Raw genomic sequence first — 14,301 nt, 5'->3', positions numbered from 1 at the left:
CAGTACCTAGGTAAGGACTACTAGCCAGTCAGAAGCAGAGTATGAGGGCGTGCCCTGACAGTACCTAGGTAAGGACTACTAGCCAGTCAGAAGCAGAGTATGAGGGCGTGCCCTGACAGTAGCTAGGTAAGGACTACTAGCCAGTCAGAAGCAGAGTATGAGGGCGTGCCATGCTAGCAGCTAGGTGAGCATTATAACGTGTGTTCCAAAGTGACCACGTTTGTCTCTGAAGTAAAGGCTGGACTACAATAGAGCTGTTTGGAGCAGTTTGTGAACAGTGTTTTCTGTTGGAGATGGTAAGTCCCTTTGGGGTGGACTTTGGGTGTTTTTCACTTTGTAAACATATAACATGCACAAAAAAGATATATAACACAATAAAAGGGAAAAAGCCAAAAAGAATAATTTGAGCACTTTAAAGCACTTTGCTCAACTGGATCAATTATGAGATAAAACTTTAATGCGTTGGAAACAGCAGTTTAGCTACATTTAACAGCTACTAAATAGAGCTGGTGCTGAGATGATTTGGTCGGCTGGTGATTCCAACAAGAAGTCTTTAAATTGTTCAGAAAGTGGCCTGGTTGGCTCAGTGGGTAGAGCAGGCGCACATATACTTGGAGGTTTATGCCTCGACGCAGAGGTCCGGGGCTCAAGTCCAACCTGTGATGGTTTCCTGCATGTCTTCCTCCTCTCTCTCCCCTTTCTCACCTAGCTGTCCTGTCAAATTAAAGGCGGAAAAGCCCAAAAAAAATAATCTTTAAAAAAAATAAATTGTTCAGAAAGATAAAATAAAACCTTGTACATTTTTATTCTTTCCAACCTGTCTGATTGTCTGAATACTTTTTAGCATTATCACAAGAATTATCCCTTAAAAAGTTTTTTTTGGATATTGACGGAAATTACATTTTATTCTGTATATTCTACTGTTGTGACTTTTGCAAAAAAAAAAAATGTTTTAGTCTGATTCCATTAGAACCGTTTTTTTTCACATTGGTCCCATCTTTTTCCCTGTTACCGAGAGGTCCCATCGTTTAAACAGCCCCAAGCGTTCCCTAATTTCCCAGAGCTCCTATTGTTCCCAGATTATCCAGAATTTCCAGCTCTAGAGTCCCTTGAGTTCTCAAAATCCCCAAAGAGTTTCACAAGAGTTTCCAATCCTCCTAGTGCTCGAGTCCCCACAAAATTCCCAGAGTCCCCACAAACCACAGTATTCCCAGTATCCCCACAAACCACAGTATTCCCAGTATCCCCACAAACCACAGTATTCCCGTTGTCCCCACAAACCACAGTATTCCCAGAGTCCCCACAAACCACAGTATTCCCAGTATCCCCACAAACCACAGTATTCCCACAGTCCCCACAAACCACAGTATTCCCACAGTCCCCACAAACCACAGTATTCCCACAGTCCCCACAAACCACAGTATTCCCACAGTCCCCACAAACCACAGTATTCCCAGTGTCCCCACAAACCACAGTATTCCCACAGTCCCCACAAACCACAGTATTCCCACAGTCCCCACAAACCACAGTATTCCCACAGTCCCCACAAACCACAGTATTCCCACAGTCCCCACAAACCACAGTATTCCCAGTGTCCCCACAAACCACAGTATTCCCACAGTCCCCACAAACCACAGTATTCCCAGAGTCCCCAGGATCCATAGTCCCCGTAACCTTTAGGCTACATTTACATTGCTACGTTTTGTTTTTTAAGCAAGAGTTTTGAGCCAAAAGCGAATTCCATTTTTAGGTCCAGTTGAAAAACTAATCTCCATTCAAATTAACATGCCCAAACCCCATTGCTGGTAGTTGCCATGGTAAAGTTAGTAGCTTAGTCTCAGAGAATGAGACCTCATGACCGATAAGACCCAATCAGGCGGCAAAACTTTGGCGTCGGTGTGGGTGTCGCCAAAGGTCTCCGTTTGCAGCCGTTGAGACGGCAACACAACCCCGCAGATTCCAAACCAAAACGGGTCAGAAGTTTTTCCAAATGTCTCCGATTTAGGGGCTCGGAAACGCCAGAGCAGGGGGAATGAGAGGGGGAAACGCCAGAGCAGGGGGAATGAGAGGGGTAAACGCCAGAGCAGGGGGAATGAGAGGGGGAAACATCAGAGCAGGGGGAATGAGAGGGGAAAATGCCAGAGCAGGGGGAATGAGAGGGGGAAACGCCAGAGCAGGGGGAATGAGAGGGGGAAATGCCAGAGCAGGGGGAATGAGAGGGGAAACATCAGAGCAGGGGGAATGAGAGGGGAAAATGCCAGAGCAGGGGGAATGAGAGGGGGAAACGCCAGAGCAGGGGGAATGAGAGGGGGAAATGCCAGAGCAGGGGGAATGAGAGGGGGAAATGCCAGAGCAGGGGGAATGAGAGGGGGAAACATCAGAGCAGGGGGAATGAGAGGGGAAACGCCAGAGCAGGGGGAATGAGAGGGGAAACGCCAGAGCAGGGGGAATGAGAGGGGGAAATGCCAGAGCAGTGGGAATGAGAAGGGGAAACGCCAGAGCAGGGGGAATGAGAGGGAAAACATCAGAGCAGGGGGAATGAGAGGGGGAAATGCTAGAGCAGGGGGAATGAGAGGGGGAAACATCAGAGCAGGGGGAATGAGAGGGGAAACGCCAGAGCAGGGGGAATGAGAGGGGGAAACGCCAGAGCAGGGGGAATGAGAGGGGAAATGCCAGAGCAGGGGGAATGAGAGGGGATACGCCAGAGCAGGGGGAATGAGAGGTGTGAACGTAGCAATGTAAATGTAGCCTTAGAGTCCCCAGTGGCCGTCTGATTCATTTTTGTACCTCCAAAAGCTGCCAAACGTCCAGGCATCCACCGCTGCCAACCACCCGCTCCACACTCCCATCAGGCCGTTCACCAGGGCCAGAAGACCAATCAGCAGCTTGGGTGGTGTCACTGAGGCGGCGGGAGAAAAGAAGACTGACAGGACAACCAGGCTGTTGCTGACCAATGACAGCGCTGCAATGAGCCACACGCCTCCACGGATCAACCAGCTGCCGAGCAGATGGAGGCAGGGGCGAAACGGTCCTGGAGGATGATCCAAACAAATTTTACTTTACAATCAATAAATAAATCAATGTATCTTTTGGTAAATGTATTCACAGTTTAATTTTTCATAATTAATGTAAATTATTTCCTATACAATAGATAAACAAATAGCAAATAATTCCAGTCGTATTCTCTTGATGTAAACTCATATTAAAACGGAAAGTTTGTGCCTCTTAAAAGGAAATTTTTCCTCGTGGCTGTTGCTCCAAATTCTTGCTATTGGGGGGAATTGTTCTCTGTAAATTATAGAGTGTGGTCTAGACCTACTCTATCTTTAACCCCTGCGCTGTCTTCCCGTCGACCGTGCACTTGTTGAAATGTTAAAAATGAACACCTTTTTGACGCTTTTTCTGACATTTCTATCCCTTTCCTCGACACTTTTGATGCTTTTTTTTTAAACGTTTTTGATGCTTTTGTTACCCAACCACCATACACACCACTAACACCAAGTTATTACCACTAGGTTTACACTTATTTTTGGAATTCATGGACAATAATCCTCATTTGTAGGAAATGATACCTAATTTTTTGAGTTAAAAAAGCAGAAATTATAAAATATTTAGACTAATATTAGAGGAACGTATGTTGATGGATAATCAGAGACTTCAAAGAGTCAAAGTTTAGTCAGGATACAGTTTAGAAACCATTTAAATTTTTTTGAAATGCTAAAACTTGAATAAAACTTCCAAAACTCAATACAAGTAGTGATCACGAATTATACGTGTGAAGAGCATTGTATGGAATCCATCTAATTTTTGGGTCATTTTTATTTTAAAAAAACAACATATTTCTGATTTTGAAATTTTAAAAACGGGTCAAATTGGACCCGAGGACAACATGAGAGTTAAAGTGTCCTGAGATATCGCTTGTTAGGATTTCACACGATACATAAAATTGAATTGAACTTGTTGCCAGCTTTCCTTGTTTCTATAACTTATCTATAAAGGTGCTTACACACCAACCAGAGGCCGACCGTCAGCAGTAAAGCCAGTCGGACTGATCAGTCGGGTCCCCGAGGTCCAAAGAAATGCCTCAAAACACACTGAGGCGACGCCGACTTGAGCGTACACTCTGCACGTGCGAAACGTAATACGTCTCCATAACAGCAGGCGGCGCTGCTCTGTATACTCTGTATGAAAACCGGCAGCTGATTGGACGAACGCGTCACGTGGGTCTTTTTTCTCCGGAAATTCAAAGACAGACTGTCATGGCGGCTCGTTCAGAATACAATCTCATATTGGACTAAAATAGTTCACTGAAACGTGTTTCTGGAAACATTTTAAGAGAGAAATAGACCGTGCAGTTGCTGAATCTGTCTTCATTTCAGATCAACAAACGTCAGTCAAAAGATTTTCTCATCCGCTCGCCATTTCCGGGTGAGTCCCGACTGCCCTGTCTCCGACTGAGCATGTCAGGTCGGCCCAAATGAAGGCATCTATATCAGTTTAGGTGTACCGTATATTTTCACTGCTTCCTCTTGCTGTCAGACGGCCCTTTACGACGGGGAACTGAAGCCGTTATCTCTGCTCTCTTCAAAGCAACCAGACTCCTTTGACAAAAACTGTAATTTTATCTCGCAGAACACGGGAGTTGCTGCTCTACCGCTGCCTCCATCGTTAGTTTGTATTATTGTGTGACTTTGGTGCTTTAAAGCAGTGTTTCTCAAATGGGGGTACGTGTACCCCTAGGGGTACTTTGGAGGACTGCAGGGGGTACGTAAGAAAATGTTTTTCAGTTACAAAGCTGTAGTTACTTCTACTGTCTTTTTTTCTGCATTTTTTTCAGTTTTCGTCACTTTTTTCGAAGTTTGTCACTTTTGTCGCCCTAGTGTTGCCTTCCTTCTTTCTACTGTTTTTTTTTTCCTCGAAGTTTTTATTACTATATTCGACCTATTCTTGCCTTACTTCCTTCTTTCTACCGTCTTTTTCCAAGTCTTTGTCTCCTTTTTCCATCAGCATCTAAACATTTTCCAGGTCCAAGGCTGTTGTTTAGTAAATCTATCGCTGACATCGCTGTATTCTTAGTCTTTATCAAGACTTTTTTTTTTACATGGTACATGGCTTAAAAAAACTGTTCGAATGGGGTACATTATTGAAAAAAGCTTGAGAACCACTGCTTTAAAGGGTTAGTTTGGATTCACCAAAGTCACCCAACAACACCAACAAACTAACCGATGCAGGCAGCGATAGAGCAGCAACTCCCTTGTTCTGCAAAGTAAAAGGAGTCTGGTGGCTTTGAAGAGAGCAGAGATAACGGCTTCAGTTCCCCGTCGTAAAGGGCTGTCTGACAGCAAGAGGAAGCAGTGAAAATATACGGTACACCTAAACTGATATAGATGTTTTTAGGTGTCTCAAACGTGTTGAGCTGCAGCCCCGGTCCACAGCAGGACATTGCTTAGCTTCTGTGTCGGTACTCCTGCCTGCTTCTCCAAACTGGGGGCGTGCTGACTGCCGTCTACTGTAACACACTGACTATGGGTGGTGATGGTGCAGTGGATATGACACGTGCCTTTGGTGTGGGAGATCTGGGTTCAATTCCCACTGCGATGCATCAACCAATGTGTCCCTGAGCAAGACACTTAAAGTGCCCATTTTGTGCTCATTTTCAGGTTCATAATTGTGTTTTGATGTTGTACCAGAATAGGTTTACATAGCTTAATTTTCAGAAAACACCATAGTTTTGTTGTACTGCTCATTGCTGCAGCTCCTCTTTTCACCCTGTGTTCAGGTCTCTGTTTTAGCTACAGAGTGAGACCTCTCACTGCTGTAACATCGCAGTAGCTAGGTAAGGATCACATCATCTAGCTAGCTGTTTGTTTCTACATCTTCAGTAGTACAAGGCAGGATTAGCCGGGAGACTTCTTCTAAACGAGGGCGCACTTCCAACTTTGCGTGGAATACCTGCAGAACAGGGACATGTAAGTAGTTCTTTTGTAGATTATGGTGAACTTGTGTGTGTTCTAGCAGTGTTTTGCCATTCAGAACGAGCTAGCATGCTATGGTTAGCCACCTCGTCTCGGCTAGTGACGTAGAAAGCCGTGCCGATTTTGACCAGCTCAGCCAGAGACTGGAGGCAGGACACATTCAGAAACCGTATCTCACTCAAAACAGCATGGATGTTTTCTTTCCAAGTTTGTATGCATATGGAAGCACCAGAGACACAAAATAACTCCCCAAATCCCAGAAAAAGTGATTTTTTCATAATATGTATATATATCTTTAACCCATAGTTGCTCCAGAGGTGTGCGGCCTCTGACATATGTAGTAGAGCCCTGCGCGGGACTGTTTCCTTCATCCCGCTCCCGGCGAATTTCTGACCATTACCGCCCGCACCCGCAACGTGTGTGTTACACTCCCGCCCGCTCCCGCAAAACTCTGAGAATTTATGCCCGCACAATAATAGAGATGCATTGACGTTGTGTCTTCTCCCGTCCCGCATGAGAAAACACGTCATTTTATAGGTTAATAGGGAGAAGATGAAGGCAAAGAAGGCAGGTGCTTGCTGCTGTTAGACGGGGAGGAAGGAGCAGAAGGAAAGGGAGAGAGGGGGAGGAAGGAGCCGAGGATGAGGGTGGACGGAGCCTTGGCTTGGAGCTCCCCCGTCCTGGGAGGCTCAGACACGCTGGTGTCTGCTCATAGATGGCCTATACAGTATATACTCAGTCAGTATATATGTATATCTATGGTTTCTGCTGGCGTGGGGGGGTTCCAGGCTACATCCCGATCCCGCAGTGGTTTTTTTAGCCGCCCGCTCCCGCCCGCAGCAAAGTTAAAACCTCCCGCTCCCGCGAGATTTGCGTTGGGTCCCGCGGGACCCGGCGGGACCCAATCCCAATGCAGCCCTCTAATATGTAGCAACTGTAAGTTGCGTTGGATAAAAGCGTCAGCTAAATGACATGTAACGTAATGTTACTTTGGAGTAGTCTACACATAAGTAGCTACAACCACGTTTAAAAAAGACCCGAAATATCCCTTTAAAGTGTTCAATTGATAGTTGTTTGTGTTACCTGGTGCAGGGCTGCAGTGGACAGACTGTTGAAGTTTGGGTTCATCTTCAAACTCTATCAAGAAATCCTCCCAGTCCTGATCTACTGCAGAGCAAAGCAAGGAGAGAAGTGCATCAGTCTTTTATTTTGAAATATCATTTCACTCACTCTCACACAGTTAGGTTTCTAAGTTTCACCGCAGTATTTAATTAGTGGAAAGCAGTTCTGTTGCGGTTCTTGTTTTAGGTGTTTGGTGTCACCTTGGCTGGAGAGGACGGACATGTCTTTCCCTGTGGAGTCTGCAGTCTCCTCTCTCTCCCAGGATGAACCTCCTCCTCTCCTCTCACAGGAAACAAAGGCACAGCACTGGAAGGCGTAAGGAAGCTCCATCACCCTGAAAACACAAAAAGACAACCTTTTACATCTTTGTTATTTATCAGTTTCATTTCCGGTAAAGTCCGAACAGGCTCAAGCTAAAGTTTTTTTTCACCCTGGACCCATGTTCCCATGTTTTTGTGTCTAAGTGACTGATGGGAACAACAATCTTTGACATTGGTCCAGTATAAGACGAGACAGTGGCGAAAGCTGCAATGTAACGTTAACTGGCAATTGCACACCTTCACTTTCCGTCCACTAAAAGTTCTGTTTTTGCCGCTGACAGACTCAGATAATTATTCTAAGTGTCTGACAACATTATGGAAAGGATCCCTACAGAGATAGACCTTTTTGTTAAAGAGTAAGATGTTTTTTGTTTAACTTGAAATTGCTATCGCCAAATCCACCAGACTCTGTTTAAATAAACTGTACTTTTATCATCGTAAAACACACGTCATTCAAAGTGGACATAAACTAATTAAAACTATCAAAAGCCGTCTCGGTTCGTCTTTCCACTGTTCCAACAATCACCACTCTGGTTTGGTTGAAATAAACCCTTAATTCACCCATTTACATGTGAAGATATGCTGGCTCTATACACGCTAAAAGTCCTGATTATTTAATTGGAGTCTGGTAAGTTTGGTGATGACGATTTTGGTGCTGTTTCGGGTTGAACAAAAAGGATCTTAGTCTGCTGTTACAGGTGATACATGTTTTTTTGCACTAGTGAGATCGAAACCACCTCGACACGATCTTGCAATCATTATATTTTCTTAAATTTCTTTTTTTGTATGTGGTTGTGATGTAGTGCTCACTTATACCATCATATTCGCCACAGAAGATCTGAGAAGCGATTTCAAAATCGCCAGTAATATGTTTGTAATTGGGTGACGAATCTGGCGAGAGAGTAGGGCAACAACTGCTGCTGTTAGGCAAACACAATATACGGAAACCAGTTAGTTTGAAATCCAGTAGGGACACAACACCGGGAGGGAGGGAAGCAGAGGGACCGTAGGCTCTGCTCGGTTCTGCCGCTGATCGAGCAAACCCTGTTTGTTGTGGGTATCATACCAACGTTGTCCCTTTTTGAATGACGAATAGATTACCGCCGCCTAGGGTTGGGTACCGAAACGCGGTGCCAACAGGGCACCGGTTCCGACCTAAACGGTAGTAACGAGACCGAATAAGAACGAAAATTTCGATGCCTTATTTCGGTGCCTGACTTTACACTACACTCAACAGCAGGTAACGTTAGCCTAGCTTTAGCTAGCAGCTGGATTAAACAGGGTTAAAATGCTGACAGCTAACGTTAAACAGTGTAAAGTGTGACTGTATTTCAACAGTCTGCTCTGCAGCGCAGCAGATGCCAACGTCGGAAAAACACAGACGGTGCATTCACTGAAACTGGTAACCTACAGCCTCGCGGTGCATTCAAAGTAAAATACCTGTCTATAACTATCTGGTGGTTGTTTTTGTCATTCAACAGCAATTTACTGGTGAAATAAGTTATTGTTTATTATAAGTTATAGTTATTACATTACTATTAAATCATTCAATCAAACAAGTTGTTCTTAAATGTCGCCGACTGTTGTTTAGTACCCTTCTTTTTTTTCTTCTTTTTTTTTAACTTTCTTAAAAAGTATCGGTTCAGGCACCGTTTAGGCACCGGCACCATTTTAAAAGTACCGCTTTAGCACCGGTATCGAAAAAAAACAAAAAACAATACTCAACCCTACCGCCGCCTGCTGGTATGGAGAGTTATTTCCTCTTACGCAGGTGCAGAACGTACGTGGTACTTGGCCATCGACTGCAGTCTCTGTTCAATGTGTTCCAGTGCTAATTTTTGGCCCAGACAAAGGCGACGAGGGCCGAAGTGAGATGACGCCACAGGCGTCTGTCGTTGCAACTAGTCCCCAGTAGGGGTGCATGATATATCGACTTAATATCCTTATCGCGATATCACGTTGCACAATAGAATATCGAAAGTGTCACAATAAGTATGCAATATTTAGTTTATTTTGTGGAGCGCTGCGTCCCGTCCGTTGGCTGTGTGGCTTAGTTGTGTTTGATTTAGGGCTTGAAACGCTGTAATGATCATGTTTCATTGGCCAGTTACCGTGGTTACCGTGCCACTTGCACATGTGAGTGCACATCAGCGCACGGGGCCACTACGTGACAAACCCTATGGAGCGTACCACGTGATGTGTGTGCATATTTCGACAGAGTGACAGTGTGAGTGAAGAAATAGACAGAAACAACAAAAAGGAACGAATCATGAGTGCATGATACTATCCCAAAAAAAACTGTTGCAGTTAATACGCCAGAGCTTGCCAAACAAGCCTCGCTAGCGAGTGTTTTTGCTAGTTTCACAAGGTATGACAAGAACTCAAAGAGACATACCGAAATCACCAATGCTATAATGTATTATTTGGCCAAAGATACGATGCCCATCCACACAGTGGATAAAAAAGGCTTCAAGAAGCTTCTGAATGAACTAGACAAATGGTACCAAATCCCATCCCGTACCTATTTCTCACAGGTAGCCATCCCGCAACTTTATAAAAGACGGCGCAGGCAGAGTTTGGAGTCGGATAGATTGAATATTTTTCATTCACGACCGACCTGTGGTCCAGCCGCACTACGGCGCCGTATATAAGTCTCACTGGGCACTATACTGTTATGGTTCTATGAATAGTGTTTCGATGCGTTTTCCCTTAACTTTTGTATGTTTAAAAATATCTAAATGAATATTGATATCGTAATATATTAATAATAACACATTTTGTCAATACCGTGCAACCCTAGTCCCCAGCCGTTGGCTTGGTGTGTCAGGGCCTTCACAGCCCGGTTTACGGCTGCCGGTTACAGCGTTGTCGCTCAATACTGGACCAATTATAAAGAATTTTGTTCACGTGACTGTGCGTGTGTGTGTGTGTATTCACCTGATTCGGGGCAGGTCCTCTCGGGGTATTAACTCCATCAGCTGTGTGTTTCCAGCCAATCGCAGGTGAGTTAAACTCTGTAGACCAATCAGAGGCAGAGACGACAGCTGATTGGACGACAGGTCACTGCAGAAGGGTAACAGACAGAAACACACATGTAACATTAATTGACATGTTTCCCACCTGATGTCAAACTCCAGGATGTTTCCATGACCTCCCGACACAGTATGTGGAAAGTAACTAAGTACATTTACATTTAAGTTATCATACAGCTCTTAATACTACTCACAATAAAGCAGCTTTATTTTTCTACTAACTTACACATTTTTCATGTGTAAATGGATTTTATTTGTCAGCTTGTTTTGTTAATTTCTGCAAACTCTTTGAACAGTGAACAAAGAACGCTTGAACGAACAGTGTGATCAGAACTACCTAAAATGTCAAAAAATTATTTGAAGTGTACTTAGATTTTTTTTAGTTTGGCTTTAGGGCGGCAACAAAAGTTTATTTTCATTGTTGATTAAATTGTCGATTACTTTCTTAATAAATCGATAAGTTGTTTGGTCTGATGCAGTCTTACAGCTGGAACACACTGGGCGCGTAAAGGCCGTTCCCCCCTGCAGACCCCTCTGCGTCTACGCCAGACCCTACGCCGTAGCCTGACGTGCACCTCTCGAAAAATGTAACTACACGTCGCGGCCACGCACGTCGCTCGGCCGTGGCTTGGTAGCGTTGCATTTCCCCTGACTCATTTCCTGGTTCTCCTTCTCCATAATCAACATGAAATCAAGGAGAGGGTTAACTTCTCCTGCTCCAGATTTCCCACCGTGGTCAGAGAACACAGGGGAGACACTTTGTTTCTCTCACTATGACTCTAGAGTCACAACTTGCTCCGAAGACAATTGCCGTCCCTCTCTCACTTTCTCCCTCGCTCTATCACCCACTCCCCACACACACAAACACACACACACACACACGCCGGCTCGAGGCACATACCAACGCACAAGTAAACAAAGTGTTTCGTGATTGACCCCCCCGGAAACCACACACCCCCCCTAGCGTTGTGGTGGTGAAATCCACCGCGATGCAAAGAAACATGTTCAACTCCGACGCAGAACTCCGAAAGGGTCACGACGCCGTAGGAGCGATGGCGTAGCTACAGCGCAGAGTTTGCGCACAACTGTAAAATGGTCTTAAGTGTCACGTAGCGTAAATATGTGCCTGATCATGCGCCTGGCCATTCATACCACAAAGCAATCCTTCTCCTCTCGTCTCTCTCTCTCTCTGATAGATAGGATGAGTGGGGAAAACTGTGGTAACTGTAGCCTATATGTGGCTGTGTGTGGCTGTGTGTGTGTGTGTGTGTGTGTGTGTGTGTGTGTGTCGGTCGGTCTCTCCCTGTGTGTGCCTGATCGCGTTTCTCGCTGTGAGAAGTCAAGACAGCCAAAATCCCCATAAAGTATCCGGCCGCACTGTGGTCTTCCTGTATGTGATTACCTGCCTGGCTCGACACATATGCTCGCGTCTCGTGTGACAAATAGAGGAGACGCCGAAACATCCGCTGCTACGCGCCCGGTGTGAACGGACAGATTTGGATAACATGGGTGCCGAAATAAAAATGACCTCGCTCCGTTGCTATACTTACCTTACCTTACCTTACGCGCCCGGTGTGCTCCAGCTGTTGGCATCAACCCCTAGTCTGGAGCTTTTAACTCCAACCCCAATAGCTCTTGTTAGTTTCCAACGCTTGTTTTGTAACAACCAGTAAAGACACTTTAGATTTAGTTGTGGTTTTTTATGGTAACTCACAGTTTGGTGAGAGCCGGCAGAGCAGAGAAAGAGTTCGGCTTCACTGTTGACAGTCTGTTCCAAGACAAATCACTACAGAGTACAGAAGAGGAAAGGAATCAAGGATTTAAACCAGCAACCTTCTATTCACAAATCATACCACAGCCATCACATATTTCTGTATTTAATCCCGCAGTAACTCTGTGTGCTGAGCCGACACTGTGCACGTTAGCATGGATTAACCGCGCGTTCTCCTTTAACAGCCTGTCTTTGTTTCTAATCCCAGGGTAGAAGAACGTGTATGTGTGTAATACTCTTATTTCTATAATACGATAATAAAATAAGTCATAATGTTCAGACAGGCATGACAGAGAGGGGTGGAAGTACAACAGTGCATACTTTACACTAATGTTACTTTATGTCTGTTTCTAGGGTTCAAAATTAGCACCATCTACCAGCCAAATGCTGGTAAAATATGCAAGTGGCTGGTAGATTTGCTTCACTCACCAGACCAAAAAACAATGGTAATCTATTGAGTGGCTGGTAAGATTAAAACCTTCACTAGCCACTTGGCTGGTGAACAAAAAAGTGAATTTTGAACCCTTTCTGTTTCTGCTTTCTGTCCCCAGAGTTACAACTTTTTATGCCCCACATATCTGGAACAAACTTGCAGAAAATTGCAGGTCTGCTGCAACTCTCAGTTCTTTTAAATTAAGGGTGAAGACTTTTCTGTTTGCCTTTTTTTAAATACTTTTTCATTTCTTACACTGTACTGTAACTTGTATTTTATACCTGTCCTATCCTATTGTATACATTCTCACAAACGTGACAGAAAATGCAGTTATAAAACACTTGGTTCCCAGTCTTGCTGCTTGCAGCGTTGTCGGGTGGAGAACTACTCTTCCGATGGTAAACGTACTTTTTTACTGAAGTACTGAGTACTTCTTCCACCTCTGTTTTAGTATCAGTTGTAGTATTTCTGAATGGATTCTTGACTTTGAGCCAATCTATGGCATCATACCTGACCCATCAACAAGCAGACCACCTGGACCTGCGTGTGTTTCCACGTGGAAGCATTTAAAGAGGATCGCTGCTCAGGATCTGCAGCCTAATTAAGGTGTGTGTGTGTGTGTGTGTGTGTGTGTGTGTGTGTGTGTGTGTGTGTTCTCACAGAGAGCGTAGTGACATCAGACTGTGGAAGGTGTTCTCCTCCAGTTCCTCTATCTCGTTATGTTGCAGATCACTGTAACGCGCACACACACACACACACACACACACACACACACACACTTTAGCTCTGATATTTCCATTACATCATGTTTATCAATCTGTTTTACCGCACTAAGTGATCCGATAGGTCGAACAACGGTGCTAATTATTCCCACAATGCACAGCTGGCTGTACTTTATTGGTTGCTACACTGTAAGAAACGATAATATTCCGGCAGCTGGGGCACCAAAAAAACGGCAAAATAACTTTCTTTTAAAAATAGAGTAATTTTCCATGATTAAAATACAGTTTGTAGGTTTAATTTTACATGAAATCTTATGTATCTTTTGGCTTTTTAATGATATTTACACCTGTAAAAACTAATTTTCTATATTAACTAAATGTATGTATCTATCTATCTATCTATCTATCCAATTTAGGAAATATATTTACAGTATTAAACAGAATTTAATAGATTTCTCATCTATTAAATAAAAGATAAATATTTGTGGATTTGTGATAAATTTGCGAGTCTTTTTATGTGAAAACAAATTAAACAACTGAATAAACAATTGAACTTACATCTTCTGAACGCTCTCACAGCCGGAGAAGCTGGGAAGAGTCTGGATCTGATTATAGGAGAGATCTCTGCAGGGAGAAAGTTTCAATCAGTCCAATACAGCCTGAACGCATCACAGCGTCAACAGGAGCTCGCAGCATATCAGATATAACAATAAAAATATTAGGGCTGTCAATCGATCACAATATTTAATCGTTATTCATCCTATGATTGTCCATGGTTACCTCGCAATCCATCGCAATATAATTGCACATTTTTTATCTGTTCTAAATGTACAAATTTATCTCTTAACGCTTCCTAGTTTCCAACAGATTTCCAATTACGGAGCGGCTCGAGGCCCAGAAATGTCAGAAATTAAAAAAAAAGTTTG

The 14,301-nt window shown here is 44.0% G+C and overlaps 1 protein-coding gene across 2 annotated transcripts in view; it reads right to left on the bottom strand.

Moving 5' to 3' along the window:
• Nucleotides 1–14,301, bottom strand: part of LOC116051982 (leucine-rich repeat-containing G-protein coupled receptor 5) — a 63,553-nt gene that overhangs the window by 4,537 nt on the left and 44,715 nt on the right. Inside the window, exons 12-18 of one of the 2 annotated variants that reach the window (XM_031302465.2) lie at nt 13,934–13,999; nt 13,314–13,385; nt 12,164–12,235; nt 10,355–10,480; nt 7,298–7,431; nt 7,059–7,142; nt 2,788–3,031 (exon numbers count right to left, since the gene is read on the bottom strand). In XM_031302465.2, coding sequence (XP_031158325.2) covers nt 2,788–3,031; nt 7,059–7,142; nt 7,298–7,431; nt 10,355–10,480; nt 12,164–12,235; nt 13,314–13,385; nt 13,934–13,999 — 798 coding nt within the window. The remainder of the gene's footprint in view (nt 1–2,787; nt 3,032–7,058; nt 7,143–7,297; nt 7,432–10,354; nt 10,481–12,163; nt 12,236–13,313; nt 13,386–13,933; nt 14,000–14,301) is intronic. The other variant, XM_035996265.1, reaches the window with a different exon arrangement.

The sequence above is a fragment of the Sander lucioperca genome, chromosome 20, assembly GCF_008315115.2.
Source record: "Sander lucioperca isolate FBNREF2018 chromosome 20, SLUC_FBN_1.2, whole genome shotgun sequence".
NCBI lineage: Eukaryota > Metazoa > Chordata > Actinopteri > Perciformes > Percidae > Sander > Sander lucioperca.
Note: the sequence above shows the minus strand (reverse complement) of the source record. Positions and strands in the feature narration are given on the sequence as shown.